Source organism: Daucus carota, chromosome 3, assembly GCF_001625215.2.
Source record: "Daucus carota subsp. sativus chromosome 3, DH1 v3.0, whole genome shotgun sequence".
Taxonomy (NCBI): domain Eukaryota; kingdom Viridiplantae; phylum Streptophyta; class Magnoliopsida; order Apiales; family Apiaceae; genus Daucus; species Daucus carota.
The window spans coordinates 42,526,915-42,542,844 of record NC_030383.2 but is presented as its reverse complement, the minus strand read 5'-3'; the positions used below and the strand labels follow the sequence as shown (position 1 = coordinate 42,542,844).

General features: G+C 34.5%; 1 protein-coding gene and 1 long non-coding RNA gene across 10 annotated transcripts; both read right to left on the bottom strand.

Annotated features, from left to right (window-relative positions):
• Nucleotides 1-3,177: 3,177 nt before the first annotated feature.
• On the bottom strand, nt 3,178-10,303 carry LOC108211506 (uncharacterized). Of its 4 annotated transcripts, none has more exons than XM_017383118.2 (11): nt 9,995-10,303; nt 7,182-8,378; nt 6,645-6,752; nt 6,331-6,528; nt 6,086-6,167; nt 5,109-5,254; nt 4,743-4,862; nt 4,116-4,247; nt 3,853-3,966; nt 3,709-3,764; nt 3,178-3,537 (listed from the first exon to the last, which is right to left on the bottom strand). In XM_017383118.2, exons 2-11 carry the CDS (start codon nt 8,355-8,357, stop codon nt 3,525-3,527), a joined length of 2,145 nt encoding a protein of 714 aa, XP_017238607.1. In that variant the 5' UTR covers nt 8,358-8,378; nt 9,995-10,303; the 3' UTR covers nt 3,178-3,524. The 4 variants fall into 4 exon arrangements, with proteins under 4 accessions (XP_017238607.1, XP_017238606.1, XP_017238608.1 ...); XM_017383117.2 differs by having other exon boundaries at nt 10,113-10,303; XM_017383119.2 differs by lacking the exon at nt 9,995-10,303 and adding an exon at nt 9,782-9,966.
• Nucleotides 10,304-11,909: 1,606 nt separating this feature from the next.
• LOC108211823 (uncharacterized) lies at nt 11,910-14,846 on the bottom strand. 6 transcript variants are annotated; one of them, XR_001805117.2, is made up of 7 exons: nt 14,512-14,846; nt 14,140-14,273; nt 13,920-14,068; nt 13,772-13,818; nt 13,341-13,686; nt 12,825-12,942; nt 11,910-12,271 (listed from the first exon to the last, which is right to left on the bottom strand). It is a non-coding gene; the product is annotated as an uncharacterized LOC108211823 (long non-coding RNA). The 6 variants fall into 6 exon arrangements; XR_010289758.1 differs by having other exon boundaries at nt 13,920-14,039; XR_010289755.1 differs by having other exon boundaries at nt 12,773-12,942; nt 13,920-14,049; nt 14,512-14,842.
• Between the last annotated feature and the right edge of the window lie 1,084 nt (nt 14,847-15,930).

The following is a 15,930-nucleotide window of genomic DNA, read 5'->3' as shown; positions in this document are numbered from 1 at the left end:
TGTCTGTGCTATGCTTCTAATCTCAATCCTTCCAAACATAAGTTTGACCCCAGAGGTTTACCTTTTGTTTTTATTGGATACCCTATTGGTCAAAAAGGGTATAAATTGCTGGATATAAATACTCTTACTATTCACACTTCTAGGGATGTTACATTTCATGAGCAACATTTCCCTTTTCATGTTAAAAACCTCACATCTGCTCAGCCTGCACCATTTTTTCTGCCAAATGTTTCCACAAATTTACAAACTGATTTTATAGACATTTCAGACCCTTTCATTTATCAAAATCAATCTTCTGGACATAACACTAGTTACTCAGAAGCCACTTCTTCTTCCTCCACTGATGACACAAATGACACAGACAATACATCTGATCAACTTGTAGTAAGAAGAAGTAGCAGACTTGCAAAACCTTCTGTTTTACTGAATGATTTTGTTTGCACTTTTGCTGAAAATCAACATTGGTGCAACTTAGTATCCTACAATCATTTGTCTTCACAATCCAGATGCCTTATTAGCTTTAGTGAAAATTACACTGAACCAAAATCTTATGAGGAAGCTTTTGCTGATCCAAGGTGGGTAGAAGCAATGAACAAAGAGCTTAAGGCACTGGAAGCAAATCATACATGGGAGATGGTTTCTTTACCTCCTAATAAGAAACCTATAGGCTGTAGATGGGTGTTTAAGATTAAACTGAAAGCAGATGGCACTGTTGAGAGGTTTAAGGCCAGATTAGTGGCAAAAGGGTATAATCAACAATGGGAGATTGATTATGAAGAAACTTTCTCTCCAGTGGTTAAAATGACCACAGTCAGATGTATTCTTGCTATTGCTGCCAATAAAGGATGGTACTTACATCAACTTGATGTAAACAATGCATTTCTTCATGGAGATTTATTTGAAGATGTATATATGTTCCCTCCTCCTGGTTATCCTAATCCTCATAACAAAGTCTGTAAACTTACCAAATCATTGTATGGTTTGAAGCAAGCTTCTAGACAATGGTTTGCTAAGTTGATGGGGGAATTACAACATCAAGGTTATGTTCAATCAAAGAATGATTATTCACTGTTCATCAAGAAAACTGAGAGCTATATGATTGTGGCTGCTGTTTATGTTGATGATATCATACTAACTGGGAGTAATAATGCTGAAATTGAGTTTCTAAAAAGACATTTGGACAAGGTTTTCAGTATTAAGGATCTTGGTAGACTCAGTTTTTTCTTAGGAATTGAAATTGGTTATCTTCAATCTGGAATCTCCATGTCTCAGAGAAAGTTCACCATGGAATTACTGCAAGAATCAGGTATTGAGAATTTCAAGCCTACTGTCACTCCACTGCCTATTAACTTGAAGTTATCAGCTGATGAAGGAGAATTATATCATGATCCCAGTCATTACAGGTGTATGGTTGGAAAGTTGAATTTCTTAACACATACAAGGCCTGACTTATCATTCACAGTACAACACCTCAGCCAGTTTCTGCAAAATCCCAGAATACCACATTACAAAGCTTTAGTTCATACATTGAATTATGTGGCTGGGACAGCTGGACAAGGAATAGTGCTCAATGCTGATAATCAACTTGTATTGCAAGCATTTTCAGATTCTGACTGGGGAGCATGCATTGATAGTAGAAGGTCAATTTCCGGTTATGTTATGAAACTGGGAAATTCACCAGTAAGCTGGAAGTCTAAGAAACAAGGAGTGGTTTCTAAAAGTTCTGCTGAAGCTGAATATAGGTCCATGTCTGCAGCAGCTTTTGAAATTACTTGGCTAGTAAGGATTCTACAGGAATTACAAGTGACAAATCTAAAGCCTGTAATTTTACACTGTGACAACCAAAGTGCAATACATATTGCTAAAAATCCTGTGCAGTATGAAAGGACAAAGCATATTGAAATTGATGTGCATTTCACTAGAGATAAAGTACTGGAAGGACTGATTCAGCTTACATACTTACCAACCTCCAGTCATATAGCAGATGTATTCACAAAGATAATTCCCTCTACACAGTTTAAAGACTTGCTTGACAAACTAGGAATGTCTTAATGCCATTCTAGTTTGAGGGGGACTGTTGAGAGTATAGAATGTGTGGATGAGATGGATGATGACAGCTAAGCAAGGCAGCCAGCTCAGCATGTCAACTTGTGTCTGTTACAACACCAACTCAGCATAACAACCTGGAGTTAGTTATAACAGAATATGCATCATTCACTTTGTATAAATAGACAGCTAATGCTAATAGCTTCATTCACTTAGTTTTTCACACAGATAGAATATAGGTTAGTTTCTCTGTAGCTAAAGGGTCTCTCTCTCTGTAATGTGAGTACATTGTTTCTTTTTTCATCATACTGTAATCAAGCTTCTGCAATGAATTCATAGTTGTAACATAATATACATAATCAAAGTTATTTTAGTGATATATCGGAGCTTAATTCCTTTTATGGGGTGTTCTATATTTGAAAAAAAATTATTAGTATTGGTGTTTATGTTGGGTACATATCTAATTATCTATTATGAGAAATATAAATATTGGAGTTTATGTTGATCTTATTTATCTTTTCAGAATGTCCTGAATGTTGGAGATTGTATAGACTCTTTAGTATCTCTCACTTTCCGAGAAATATCTTATTTATCAGGGACTATTATACATATATGGCTTACATAGAGCCTATTGGTATTTCCCTCGGTAATACTCCCTCCGTCCCTAATTACTAGTCCATTTTTGATTTTAATCGGTCGAATTGATCAATTTTTTACCGGATATTACGAATTGATCCCAAATTATTTTAAAAAACTGAATATTACATATTAAAATAGATTAGATGTACTTTATAATAATATAAAATTTAAATATTTTTTCAGTTATATATTATATATAAAATTCAGTCAAAATTGAATCAATTTGACCATTGAAATATCAAAATGGACTACTAAATAGGGACGGAGGGAGTACTTGATATGAATTTACTAAATTGTAACGGGGTTGATTAAATCCTTTATAGAAGCACTGAATTTCTTATTCTTTATTATCTTCTCATCTTGTAGTACTCTTGCTCAGCATTAGTTTGCTCACTATTGAAAATTTTGTCTGTCTGACCAGTTAAGTACAAGGAGGAAACTGTGACCCCTCAGAAAAGAAAGGTGAATAGACTATTGATCCTACTAAAGCGGTGAAAAGTAAGCTCGGACGCAGTGGCTTGGCCGAGATTGAATATACAGTGAGTATGATATGTGTAACATGTATTAGTTTAGTTGGTAATTAGTTCGTATGCCAGTAAAATGTAGTGACCCGATTTGAGTTACATGAGCTGAATTTGGGTAGTTACAATCTCGTTCTCACACAGCACTACAGAACTTAACAATTGTTATGTAACATGCAAGCTTCAAATTCCTTTAAAAGCTTAGAAACCAAAAGTTCCTAACTGCCCAGTCTTTCAGTTTTAACTAAGAATGGGGAAGATGAGTAATGTGCTGCAAGATCTGCAGTGTTCCTTTTCAGCTCAGGTTGCTATTGGGTGTTACTTTTCAAACCTGTAAAGAATTCAAAACAAACACACATAAGCTGATTTAATATAGTTAACAGATATCATTTAATGTTGTAGCAGCTAAAATGAAACAGAACAGTCAAACATATTAGACAAAAACCAGACCACAATGCACCAACTTCTGGATAATGCAAATTTTCACAACTGTGGTAGATACCTGGGTCTGGATACCTGGGTCTGGATAGATGTATCCTCAATGTCGCTGCCCAACAGCTGTTAGCCCAGAAATAAATTTATTTGAGCTCCAATGAAATGCAAATCAGAAACAAAGACAAACTATAAAAATAAATTATTGCAGTACCAAGGAACCAACTCGCGCAAATGCTTCCAAAACTTCCTCATTTTGCTCGCATGCAGCCCCAACATCCAGTATCAGCTTTCCATTTACTGACCTTAAAGCTCTTCGACCCCTCTCCTGAAACAGTTTGAAAACATTTAAAATTAAGTTATAGTCCGGAATGAAAGAAAGCTTAAACAGAGAAGCATATAACTAGTTTGCAGGCACGTGCATTTTACTGAACAAGGTTGACGCCTTTTTTTTTGCATAAAATGCATTTTATTTACCTGTAATGCAATCAAATATACAGCTTCCAATATTTCAATTTGTAATTCAGGGTCATTAACATCTTCACGTTCCACAAGAAGTATGCTCCCCAGTACAGGAGGCATCTTAGATGTTTCTTCTTCCCTGTAAGCCTGTCACCCACATACAACATACATATTCTCTTAATTGAACATCTAACACATTGAAAATACATGGAATTATGAAATGGGGGCGGAACCAGAACTAAGACTAAGAGAATCAATTAGTTTATGTTATTATGTATTGTTTAGATATGGTTCGTATCATTTCAAATAATGGAATTTGGTCCAAATGATAGGCTTCACTTTTTAAAGAACTTTGTGGTTCGATTCCATTTAATTCAAAGATAAAATCAAGTTAAAATATCTGCAATGATAGCTCAATTCATGTCAACTAATATGAATGTAACACTTAGGTTATTCTAAATTTAAGTATGCCATGGTTTTATTAGTTTAGGCTTTTGTAAGTTTGATATAAAATGCATATGCGACTGAACATTAAAGTTATCTCTTCCGGACAAAATATGCTCTGATTACAGGTATTCAGGACAGAAGACATTGGGCACAAAGGTGATAATTTAACAAAATAATTATAATTAGAACATATACCTTCGTTCCAGCAATAGGCAACAACAAAGTTGTCCATAAGAAATCAGATGCCATAAGTAAATTCTCCAACTGCTGCTCCACTTCCAAGCCAAAGCAACAGTTGTGAATAGTTCCAGACACCTACAAACATTTAAATCCATAAGTAGAAACAAGAATCCGTTTACTGATTAACACACCCTGAGCTATGTATTTAAAGAAATTTCTTATTTACCAGAAGAATATAGTCAGATCAAAAAAAAATAGCCAAGACCGTGTTGCTCCAAAGTCAATGTTCACAACGGACACCCGAAGAGCTTTAACAATTACAATACATAATAACAGTTACAATACATAATCAATGGCCACCGAAGAAAATTATACGCATACCCCCTTTCTACGCACAGGACTAGCAGAAACGAACTCCTTAAGAATTTGTTTAATGAGTCCACGCTCAGGTTCCAATAAGAACTTTCTTCCTGCATCACTTTTTGAAATATTAACTAGTATGGAACCGGCATCTTCAAAAGCATCACCTAGGTAACACATTAAGTTAAGGTTGAAATCAGCATCTAACAAGTTGAGATGAAAAGAGGTAGAATACCATTTATAATCTTTTAAAAGGTAGTGAAAAGTAGAACAGTTGACTGGTATCCCATAAATTTACAGACGCTTAAAAACCAAGTAACTGATAAGTTCGGAATGTGGTAGTATAAAATATTGGCTTGGACAATGCTTGTAACTACCAAATTAGTTTTAGCACTGGTGTGTTGATCCAATAAAGTTTTCAAAACAAGTATTTACAGAAAAAAATATACTTTTGAGGGCAGGGAGAGAGTTCTGGCAGCTATCTTCATGATTAATGAAGCTTAGCATGGAGTTGAAGATCTGTAATCAGCCATATACTGTTATTTTGAAATATGCTTGGTGTGAATTTGATTTTTGTTTGACTATATTAGGTAATCAATTCAGCATATCTTCATTTTCTTAGATTCTGCTCTTAAAAACTTATTTTCTTTGTTTAATAAACCTCATGTCCTAGCATGCTCTTAGCTATTGGTTGCCAGAGGGGAAATTTTGCAGGGTAATTATCATTGTGCAAAACAAAGGGGCCATAATAAAAGGTTACGAACAACTTAATCTAAAGGAACAAATGTTACGGTGTACTAAGGGCTTAAAGTCTGAATAGTTTATTTTACCATACAAGGATTTGAGGCTTAATATCCTAAATATGAATAATTCCCCTATTTTATCAAAGTAATCTTTACTATCAAACATAAAAAGATATATATAGAAAAAAAGTCCTTCGACAATGTAAAAAAAACATAAAGTAGTTGAGCATTAATCAAAAGTTAGTGAACAAGCACCCTTCATGTCATTGGTTGATGTCCTGAACAGTGACACAAGTTTTACGACATTCAGTCCATGCATCTTCTCATCGCTGCAAGACTAATACCAAGAACAATTTTAATAAGTATCCATTCCATACAAGTACGGAATTCATGCAATAAACGACATTATCCTAATGCATACCATGGCATTGGTATGAAAGTATTTTACTTTATTCTATTACACTTTCAAATTAGCAATACGAACCAGTACTAGAAATTACCTTAAGCAATACCTCAACCCCATCATCCAAACGTGTGAGATTCACAAGTAATTTCAGCAACAACTTTGTAAATGCAACACTTTCCAGGCATAGCATTTCCATTGTGTTCCCCACCATATCCATGTGAACCATCTTTGCAGCTAAATCTGATTGCTTTGAGAGATGCACAAGTTCTTCCAATGCCAACTCGGAAACCTCCTGAAATTGATGAAGAAACAGACATACACTAATTAGGTATAACTTCTAACACAAAAATTCAGATGATACGGTACTTTTGTCAATTTACATACAACAAAAACTGAAGATAAAAAAACCTTGTTATTACGAAAAAGGTGAGCCAATGAACAGAGTGCAATTTCAGAGTAGGAACCAATTGATCGGCCATTGAATGCCTCAACCACGTCAACAACTACCTCGTTCACCTAATTGACCAGCCCAACAAAAGTTAAGCATTGATATTAAGCAACTGAAAAACAACATTAGTTAAGCATTGACATTAAGCAACTGAAAAAACAAATGTTGTTGAATATGAGCACAATATATAACATAAGCACCAAGGTGATATCATAAGCGTAGTAGGGTATATATATTCTGCAGTGTTGTCATAATGTAATAGCAGTAGTGGAACTTAATATTCATCTATATACATAAACTTTCTGTGCTGATTTGTTTGTGTTGTTCACTCATTTCTCTCTATTTTCAGCATTTTATTCATAGTAACCAACACAATCTACACATACATGTATGCAAACAATGATAAATTTGGAAAGCATATACATATATGTGCATGCATTGTAAAGTGATTATACAAACCAGTGTTGGCTTCAATTCTGATGGATTGCCACATTTACCTTAGTCCGTTTCGTAATCCAGAAATCTCCATCCGGCCTTGGATGTGATTCTAATACCTTCTTCCCTCCGGGTATTTTCACCTTACTCGTTCCTGTGTGAGTAAATGGCCCTGTAGATAAGTTTGGTTTGAAAATATCCGATCCTATTGTCATGCTTAGATGTGCAACGAATCCATCCTTCACAACATCCTTTGCAACATCGTTGATTGTCATTTTCGAGTCAGGCCAACCAAATGCTAGAACATCCCCACTGCCTCTGTAACATTTCAATATACGAACCCAATCAAGTTCGATATGTAGCTTTCCTGTGGTTATCTTCTTCACCCAAGTATGGCTTGATTCCTGAAAACAATATATTTCAATCATTTTGTTCTTGCATGCCACGAGGGCAGCCACCTTATTTCGTAGGTTCACTGGATATACAGAACCAACTGGGGCTTCAGGTGGATACTCAATTTTTTCATAAAACTCGCTGGCTGGATCAAGCAAAGCTATAGCATGCTTCATCTTTGTATCATACCCATCCCAGTATAGAATTCCACCTATATTGAAGCTAGACGCAGGACGATCAGCATAAAAAGGAATGGTTATGGAATCTTTCCATAGGTCATCATTTAATGAATAAATTTGCACGAGACTGTGACAACGAGGATTATCTAGACCGATGAGTCTTACGATTTTGTGATCATTCGCATCATGTCCAATACCAGTGGACAGTCTTCGTTCTTCAGTGGGGGGAACTCGAATGAATTTCTCTTCTGCTGTAGAAGGATTCCACACCACCATCCGCTCCATTTTTGGTGGACAGTCACTTAGACATACTAGGCCAGCGGAAGACCCTACCAAAAGCATTTTCGCTGCACAAACTGGAAACCTTGTAAGTCTTACATCATAACTACGGAATGAGGTCTTCCTTACACTCATGAGACTTCCTCTATTGTCCCCACTCACAGAGCCACCGACAATGATAATATCTTCGCCTTCGTCTAGAAAGACAGCCCTGTTATACAATTTTGTGAAATTCTTGTGACGGAGGAATGCATTCCAAGTTTTAGAGACTGCTCTAAATCGTGTCACAGAAGCAATAGAGCTCTTGAGAAAAATTTTGAGCCATAACTGCTCTTCGAGATTTCCTCCATCGAACTTTGGTAGTGGGCCATACTTTTTAATCTCCATTTTTTAACTTCAAGAGCTTTACTGTCATAAAATACCAAGAAAAAAACAATCAATAAAACTTCTATTTGACTTATTCTACAGTTATACATAAACTAATATCTTCCAGCATAAAGTAGCATTGTGGAAGTTGACCAGTTACGAAAAATCAGTAACAAATCTTGCTAAATTTCAAATGATCTGCGTACTGCTCAAATAATAACATCACTTCAATCAAAGCTTTATTTATTTTCTCTACTAGTTTGGTAGAAACTTTATGTTGACTAAAGTGAAATTCACGCTATGGTTCATGCTCAAATTTATTTTATCTTGTGATAATAACATATTAGGAATTGTCCCTGAATGAACCGACAGAAGATTTAACAATAGAGGTCGAAGTGCAGAGTTCACACTGAGCTACACACTTACTACGCAGAAGATAGAAAAATTTAAAAACATGACAGCTGCTTAGTTATATTCACCTCGACCTAGTTTCAGGACAAAATGCAGAGTTCACTTACTAAGCTGACTTTTGTGACTCCGTCGATGGATAAACAGCGAGAGTAGACCGGTGTTGATGCATCTAGCCTAAAAAATTATTATAACTTAAATGCGCTTAGTTACTATCTTAGCTTATCCTAATCATGTCTTGTCGTAAAAATATTAAACACTTGCGTAAATTCATTCCTTAACATATATGACATGACATAAATCACATATTCATAAAGACAAAACCTAACGCAATTATCGAGAAGCTATTACTGTAGTCCTTATGAAATCAAATTCTAAGCAAATACTGAACAGTTACGTAAATATTCTATAACACATAACATGACATAATGCACACAGGTGCATATCGAGGACAAATCCTAACACAATTAACGAGAAGCTATTACTGCAGATTGTAATCAAATTCTAAACACTGACGTAAATTCATTCCGTATAACAATGTAAATCACAAATTCATACACACAGGTGCATATCAAAGACAAAACCTAACACAATTCATACTCGTCACAGAAACAATAGAGACACATATTACAAACTATAATAAAAACATGTATACTAGATGTTCAAATTACACATTAAGAAACAGTATATCATAACTATATAACAAGTTCAGCAACATCTACAGGAGCTTTATCGATGCTTTTATGTACGTGTGTGTGCGTTTTGTATGTAATCGAGTGAAACACAATTAATCGATCAATCAGTGATCATAACAAGAACAAAACAATCGATCTTCAGTCGCAACAAGATCTTCAGAGACAACAAAACAAAGAGTGAACAAAACTCAAACAGATCACATACACCCTGAACAAATATCAATCGGAATGCAGAATCGTTACGCAACGCTCTGATACCATGTCAAAATTCAGAAAAATGAAAATATGCAGCGAGTCATATCGTATGAACAAGCTCGATTAACTAGAATATCAGAAACTTACTTACAGAAAAGAACTACTGTAAACTGTACTTCACCATTGTTCTGAGCTCACAAACTCAAGACACCATAACAAGCTACTGTTTACAATCTCTGATACAGAGAGAAAGGCACACAGAAAACTGAGAGAGAAAGCATTGTGAAAGAGAGAAATTAACTAACTGAATTGAAACTAACTATTCTATTTCTTATATACAACTTGCAGTCCACCACTTACTCAGTCACATCATTACTCTTGTGTTCTTGTTGCTTGTTATCTTCAGTGGCATTCTCAACAAAGATCAAATAAAGCGTATATAAAGTAAAATTCAGAGTGTGAATGTATGTGAACTCGCCTGAGAAGGATATCACACGAAATCAGGAGACAATTGCTGTAAGATCTCACCGGCGACAAATACGGCAGAGAATTGCCCTCTTTTTTAACAATCAGCGCCCAAACCCGGAAATGATAGAATACACACAGATAGATACAATATGGCCTGGCGCTTTTATTTGCTATTTATACCGGTGGATTTAGGCGCAAAGCGCGGATTCATTTTATTTTATTTTTTGTCAGGGCGGCTTCATTTTTTTCTCCCCTAAAAAGTTATATTTTACTAGCATCATTATCTTCTAAAATTTGACATGTATTCTTAAATATTTACGATCTCAAAAATATTTTTAAGTGATTTAATCTTCGAAATATTAGCTGAGCACCGCAAATTGAATGTTTCATACCGTATAAATATGTGACATAAAAAGCTTGTACAAATACATGTGACATAAGATATAACACATTAATAGTATTTCTTGAAATACGGGGAATTTGTATCTCACGTAAAAAGTAAGTAAATTTTTTTTGGACAAAATGCAAGTTTATTACTTCATTAAATAATGTCGGATATAATTTTTAATATTGACAGGAACAGGAACAGACCTCCGATCAAATATACGATCAGGATATATATACATTTAGCACACATGAGCTAGTTTGTGTGACGACATATTTGCCGATTACTCCCTCCGTCCCCTTTTACTTGTCCCTTTTGAAAAAATAACGCATCTTAAGAAAATGTTAGTTGGATATCTTGTTTTCATACATATCCCTAATAAATGTAATGAATTAGATAGAGTTGTGTATATATATATGCTAGTCAAGCATTGGAAGTTGTTACTTTTTGAAAAAACATACAAAAAGTTGCTTTGAAAAGAGAAGTGGACAAGTAATTTGGGACAAATTTTTTTTTTCAAAGTGGACATGTAAAAGAGGCCGGAAGGAGTACTTAATAAAATGTAACTTAATGTTGTTATATTGACTAGTATGTTTGCCCGCTTCGCATGGGCGTTGAAAAATAATGTTTTTGAAAAAAATATGTTTGATTAAATTTGTATTTGATTAGAGTTGAGGTTTTTTTATTTTGGATGGAAATTATTTTAATTTTTTTTATTTCTTGTTCTCATCTAAAATAAATTCTAAACTGAAAAACATATGATAATAGAGCTAATCTCATTAGTCCAATATTTGGTACGATTAGAGGTGACAATCGTCTCGTTTCGTGTATTTTTGTGTTTTGTGTATTTGAAGGTGAAACTCGTATCTGCCCGTTATTGGTTTCGTGTACCTAATTTGAAATCCGTATACGATCCGAAATGTTTTGTGTTTTTTTCGTGTAGATTTTATATAAATATATTATACAATTTTAATTAAAAATAGTTTTAATATAAATCTCCTTGTATAATTTTACACAATTATATATATAATATATTATAACTTAATATAATAAAAATCTTTCGTTTACTTTCGTGTATTTCGTGTACGCAAAATGAAAAACTCATATTCGACACGAAATCTATCTACTTTCATGTTTCATGTATAAAAAATAGAACCCATATCAATTTTTTTCGTTTCGTTTCGTGTCCCAAATATATATAACTATAAATATAATTTATAAATAAAATTGTACGAAATATAGTATAGAAATTTAAATTGTCTTTTAAAAATAGGAAGGCAAGATCCAAATATTAGTTGTTTTTATTATAAAATAAAATATCAGTTTTCAAAATTTGAAAGTAGCCATCAATATCTGTTACTTTATGATGTTAACTGACTTCAACTCCTATAGGCAATAATACAATACTAAACAATAGTACTATACTTAGCAACAGTAGTCTCAAAATAAATTACAACTAATAAAAATTATAGCAGCAGCTCTTGCAAGTTGCATCCAGACCAAAATCAACTTCTATAGGCAATTACCTAAAGAATTGCCAGTAGAATTGCCAAAAACGAATCAAATATTATGTACGTGGTTTCTACTGAAGGAAAGTATATACAAACTTTGAGGAGATCGAAAACCTTCTCGCAAATGTACTTTTCCCGGATGCTTGCCCCTCGTTGCTGCAACTTGTCTGGATGGACATGGAGAGTGGCTTTTCAGTAAGCTTTCTTTACAGCATCAGAAATTATAATATTTGTCAGGGATATTGGTTGCCAATCACTACCAGGACCAAGGATCTACAGACAGAAGTTCAGAAAATCAAATGCTGGTTGCGATTAGTTAGTTTGTTAATCTTGAATTATGTTAACCAATGCCGAGTCATCTTTTGTCCAGGAACTTCATGACTAACTAATTAGATATTCTATTAAGGGATGGAGAACAGTATAACACTGAAAGATCAGGAACCGGTGTAATCATGAAGAGCTTTTATAGGATAAAATTATTTAATTCAGAAGGAATCTAATCCTCACTGACTGCAATGCAATTCTTTTAATATTAAAGTCAAAAGCTTGAAATAATATGCCCGCTCTAGTTAAGATCTTCATATCCATTTTCATTTTCATTTAATGATTATATACAAACTAACATATTTCATAATACTAACATTTACATCATAGGAAACAATGTCAAAGGTTGGCTTAATTGGCTGAAACAGGATTGATGTGAGAATAAGATATGCAAGTGTCAGAAATTTTAGAACGAAATCTGTGAACAAAGTCCACTATTTTATGACATACCTTAGAGACCAAAACCAAGGGGGAAAAGTGAAATGTTTTGGAATCTTGTTACCTTTCTTCTAAACTGTGACTATCAGTTGCTTGGCCCCTTCTCTCTCTAACATGTACCACATCCTTCGGTTTCTCTTCTTCCTTATCACTGCTTTCGATCTTTTATCCCTTCCACAGCTCTGTTAATAGTAAATCAAAGATTAGACAAAAAAAATCATTTCGTTCATAAACAGAGCAATTAAGCTAGCAAAAAGAAGAGCATGTAATTTTCCATAACTAATGCAAGATTCTACACTTAATTTACTACAAATAAAATACTTGTAATAAAAATAGTAGCTGCATTCCAATGGCAGATATATTAAAAAATTTCATATCCATCATTATAGAAATTGAAATTAACACTACACAGTTTTGGTACTTCCAGTAATTATTTCCAGGCATACTTATGTCATTGTGTGTTACTAATTGCAACAGATGCCTTAAAATTTACTGGAAAAATAGTCTAATATCATAAAATCTGATTGATGCTTAGGACAATAAATCAAACTTGAGTTGTTTGAAAGGGCTGTTCGATAACCTCAGGAAGAGCTGCCATATATGTGTCTGGGATTTCCATCTCAGCAAGAATGCTACTGGTAATTGCCATCGCTGCTTTAAAGATCTGATTAGTGCAATTCCTTTGGTGTCGTAAATGCTTTATTTACTCATCAGAAATGTCGTTGGAAGGCACACAAAGAACTGGCAGGCAGCAGCCACAACTTCTGTTCTGTGTGCTGAGGCAAAGGAATGATCCTCCTGGATGAGGCTGAACGTGTTAAATTTCCTGACATGCTATCTTGGTCTACATACCAAAACTCTGTATCTACGATACACTTCTGGTGCTTTCGGGAAGAATTTAGAATTGATAAAGAGCCAGATTCTTTCTGCACATGTAAATTGCAGATGATTAGACTAATATTAGATAAGAACAATTAATAAAGTACAATGTAAGACTTGTGAGGACTATACCAACATAAAAATATATGGTGCTCCAACTAAATTGAGGCATCCAACCTCTGTCAAAAAAGAAAACATATACATATTGTTTATCTAAATAAAACTATACATTTTAATAAAAATCAGAATTATTACATAGCAATTATGTAATAACTAATACCCTTTTGCAAGTTGCAGTTAATATGTTTAGTGAGAACTTTGGCAGAAGAAGCTGAAAGAATACACCCTCCAAGAAGCTAGTGACAGTGCTTTCTCATTCCCCAATATCCACAAACAGTGTCTGCAGGCATCTGATAGCAAGTTGTGCAACTGCTCAGAAATTTTATTAATTTATTAAGAAGGAGAAGTCAAATTTCTGTTAAGAAACTGAGTAGTCATACCTTGCTCTTGTCTGGGAAAAATTAATTCGTTGAGAATAGGACTGAAAGGCAAACCGAACTGATCCATCTCCTCTGAACTTGAGTTCTGCGTTTGTAGCTTTCTGCTGGTATAATAGCTCGAGGCTTCCCAATAGCTGAAAGAAACATCATGGTTAGTCCAACTAAAAGTAAGACAATTTGCAAAAGGTGAAGCCATCAAATTTCATTATTTCTGTGGAGAGATTAGAATAGTGCATGCACATTCCTAGTGAAGCTCCTCAAATAATAGAACACCAACCTCCACCAAATGCTATATATTAAACTATTTTCACTTGCACAAATCCACTTTACATGATTTATTTGAACCTTAAATTACAAAGTGCACGAACTTACCAATGTAGAGCAGCATGTGATGTGCATAGTATTGCAGCAAGGCCAAGATCACTTGAATTCCTCTTGATTACCATTTACAAAAATATTATCACACTTGAGATCTCTATGTATAATTGGAGGATTATGGCTATAGAGGCCAAGATCACATGTGATCTGCATTGAGGTAAATATTGTCAAATAGTTGGACTGCATAGATTAAACTATTAATGTCGTCCAAGTCCATGTAGTGTAGATCTTTTCTAAAATTGTTCTATATGATATCAAGGATAAATTGATCCTGTGAGCTCCTATCACAATATTATAAGAGTCATCTTTTTCTTAATGTAAACGTGTGCGGCTGATATATGCAAGCTTTGTAGAAATAAAGCATCTTAAGAAAATGTTAGTTGGATATCTTGTTTTCATACATATCCCTAATAAATGTAATGAATTAGATAGAGTTGTGTATATATATATGCTAGTCAAGCATTGGAAGTTGTTACTTTTTGAAAAAACATACAAAAAGTTGCTTTGAAAAGAGAAGTGGACAAGTAATTTGGGACAAATTTTTTTTTCAAAGTGGACATGTAAAAGAGGCCGGAGGGAGTACTTAATAAAATGTAACTTAATGTTGTTATATTGATGTACTAGATCTTTGCATTCCCAAATCACCCTACGAGTCTTGATTGCACAGGGACTGCACTCCTTATCAACTGAACCGTCACTAAGCAATCCGATTCTATAGTGATTATAAATCCTCCCATTTCTTTAGTCAGCTCAACGCCTCTTTTAACTGCAATTGCTTCTGTCAATATTGGATTCATGACTTCTGCACGGCTTTTAGAATTAGATAGGATTAAGTGATCATCATGATCTCGAGCAATGAGACCAATACCTTAAACTCCTTGGTTTTCAAAAATTATTGCATCCACTGTAAGCTTTACTGCATTATGTTGAAGTTTTACCCAGTAAATAGCACAATCCCCTGTCATGTCACTGAAGATTGAATATATGCTCTCATAACTCTATCATGAGCTGCTGTCCACTGTGAAAGATACTCTCAAGTTTTTGCAACAATTCTCATGGTATGCCATCGTCTTTTACTCCACACAATATCATTTCTGGATCTTCGTAGTGACCAACACAAAGTGATGATTTTTTCTTTGTTGTTGTTCGACTACCCTGCTGAATTCCTTTCTAACCACACTAAAATTCCCCTCCGTGTTAATGGCTGGATTAAAAATCTTCTAGCATATAGTTGCCGCCTTACACTATACTAATGCATGAAAATTGGATTCTATATCTTCATTACAAATTGGGCATGCGTTATCCACTTACACATGTTTAGTCTGCAATTGAACCTTAGTTGGCACACAATCTGTAGCCGCCCTCTGGATCAAGCTTAATATCTTTGGAGGAGCTTTGCTATTTCACAAACTT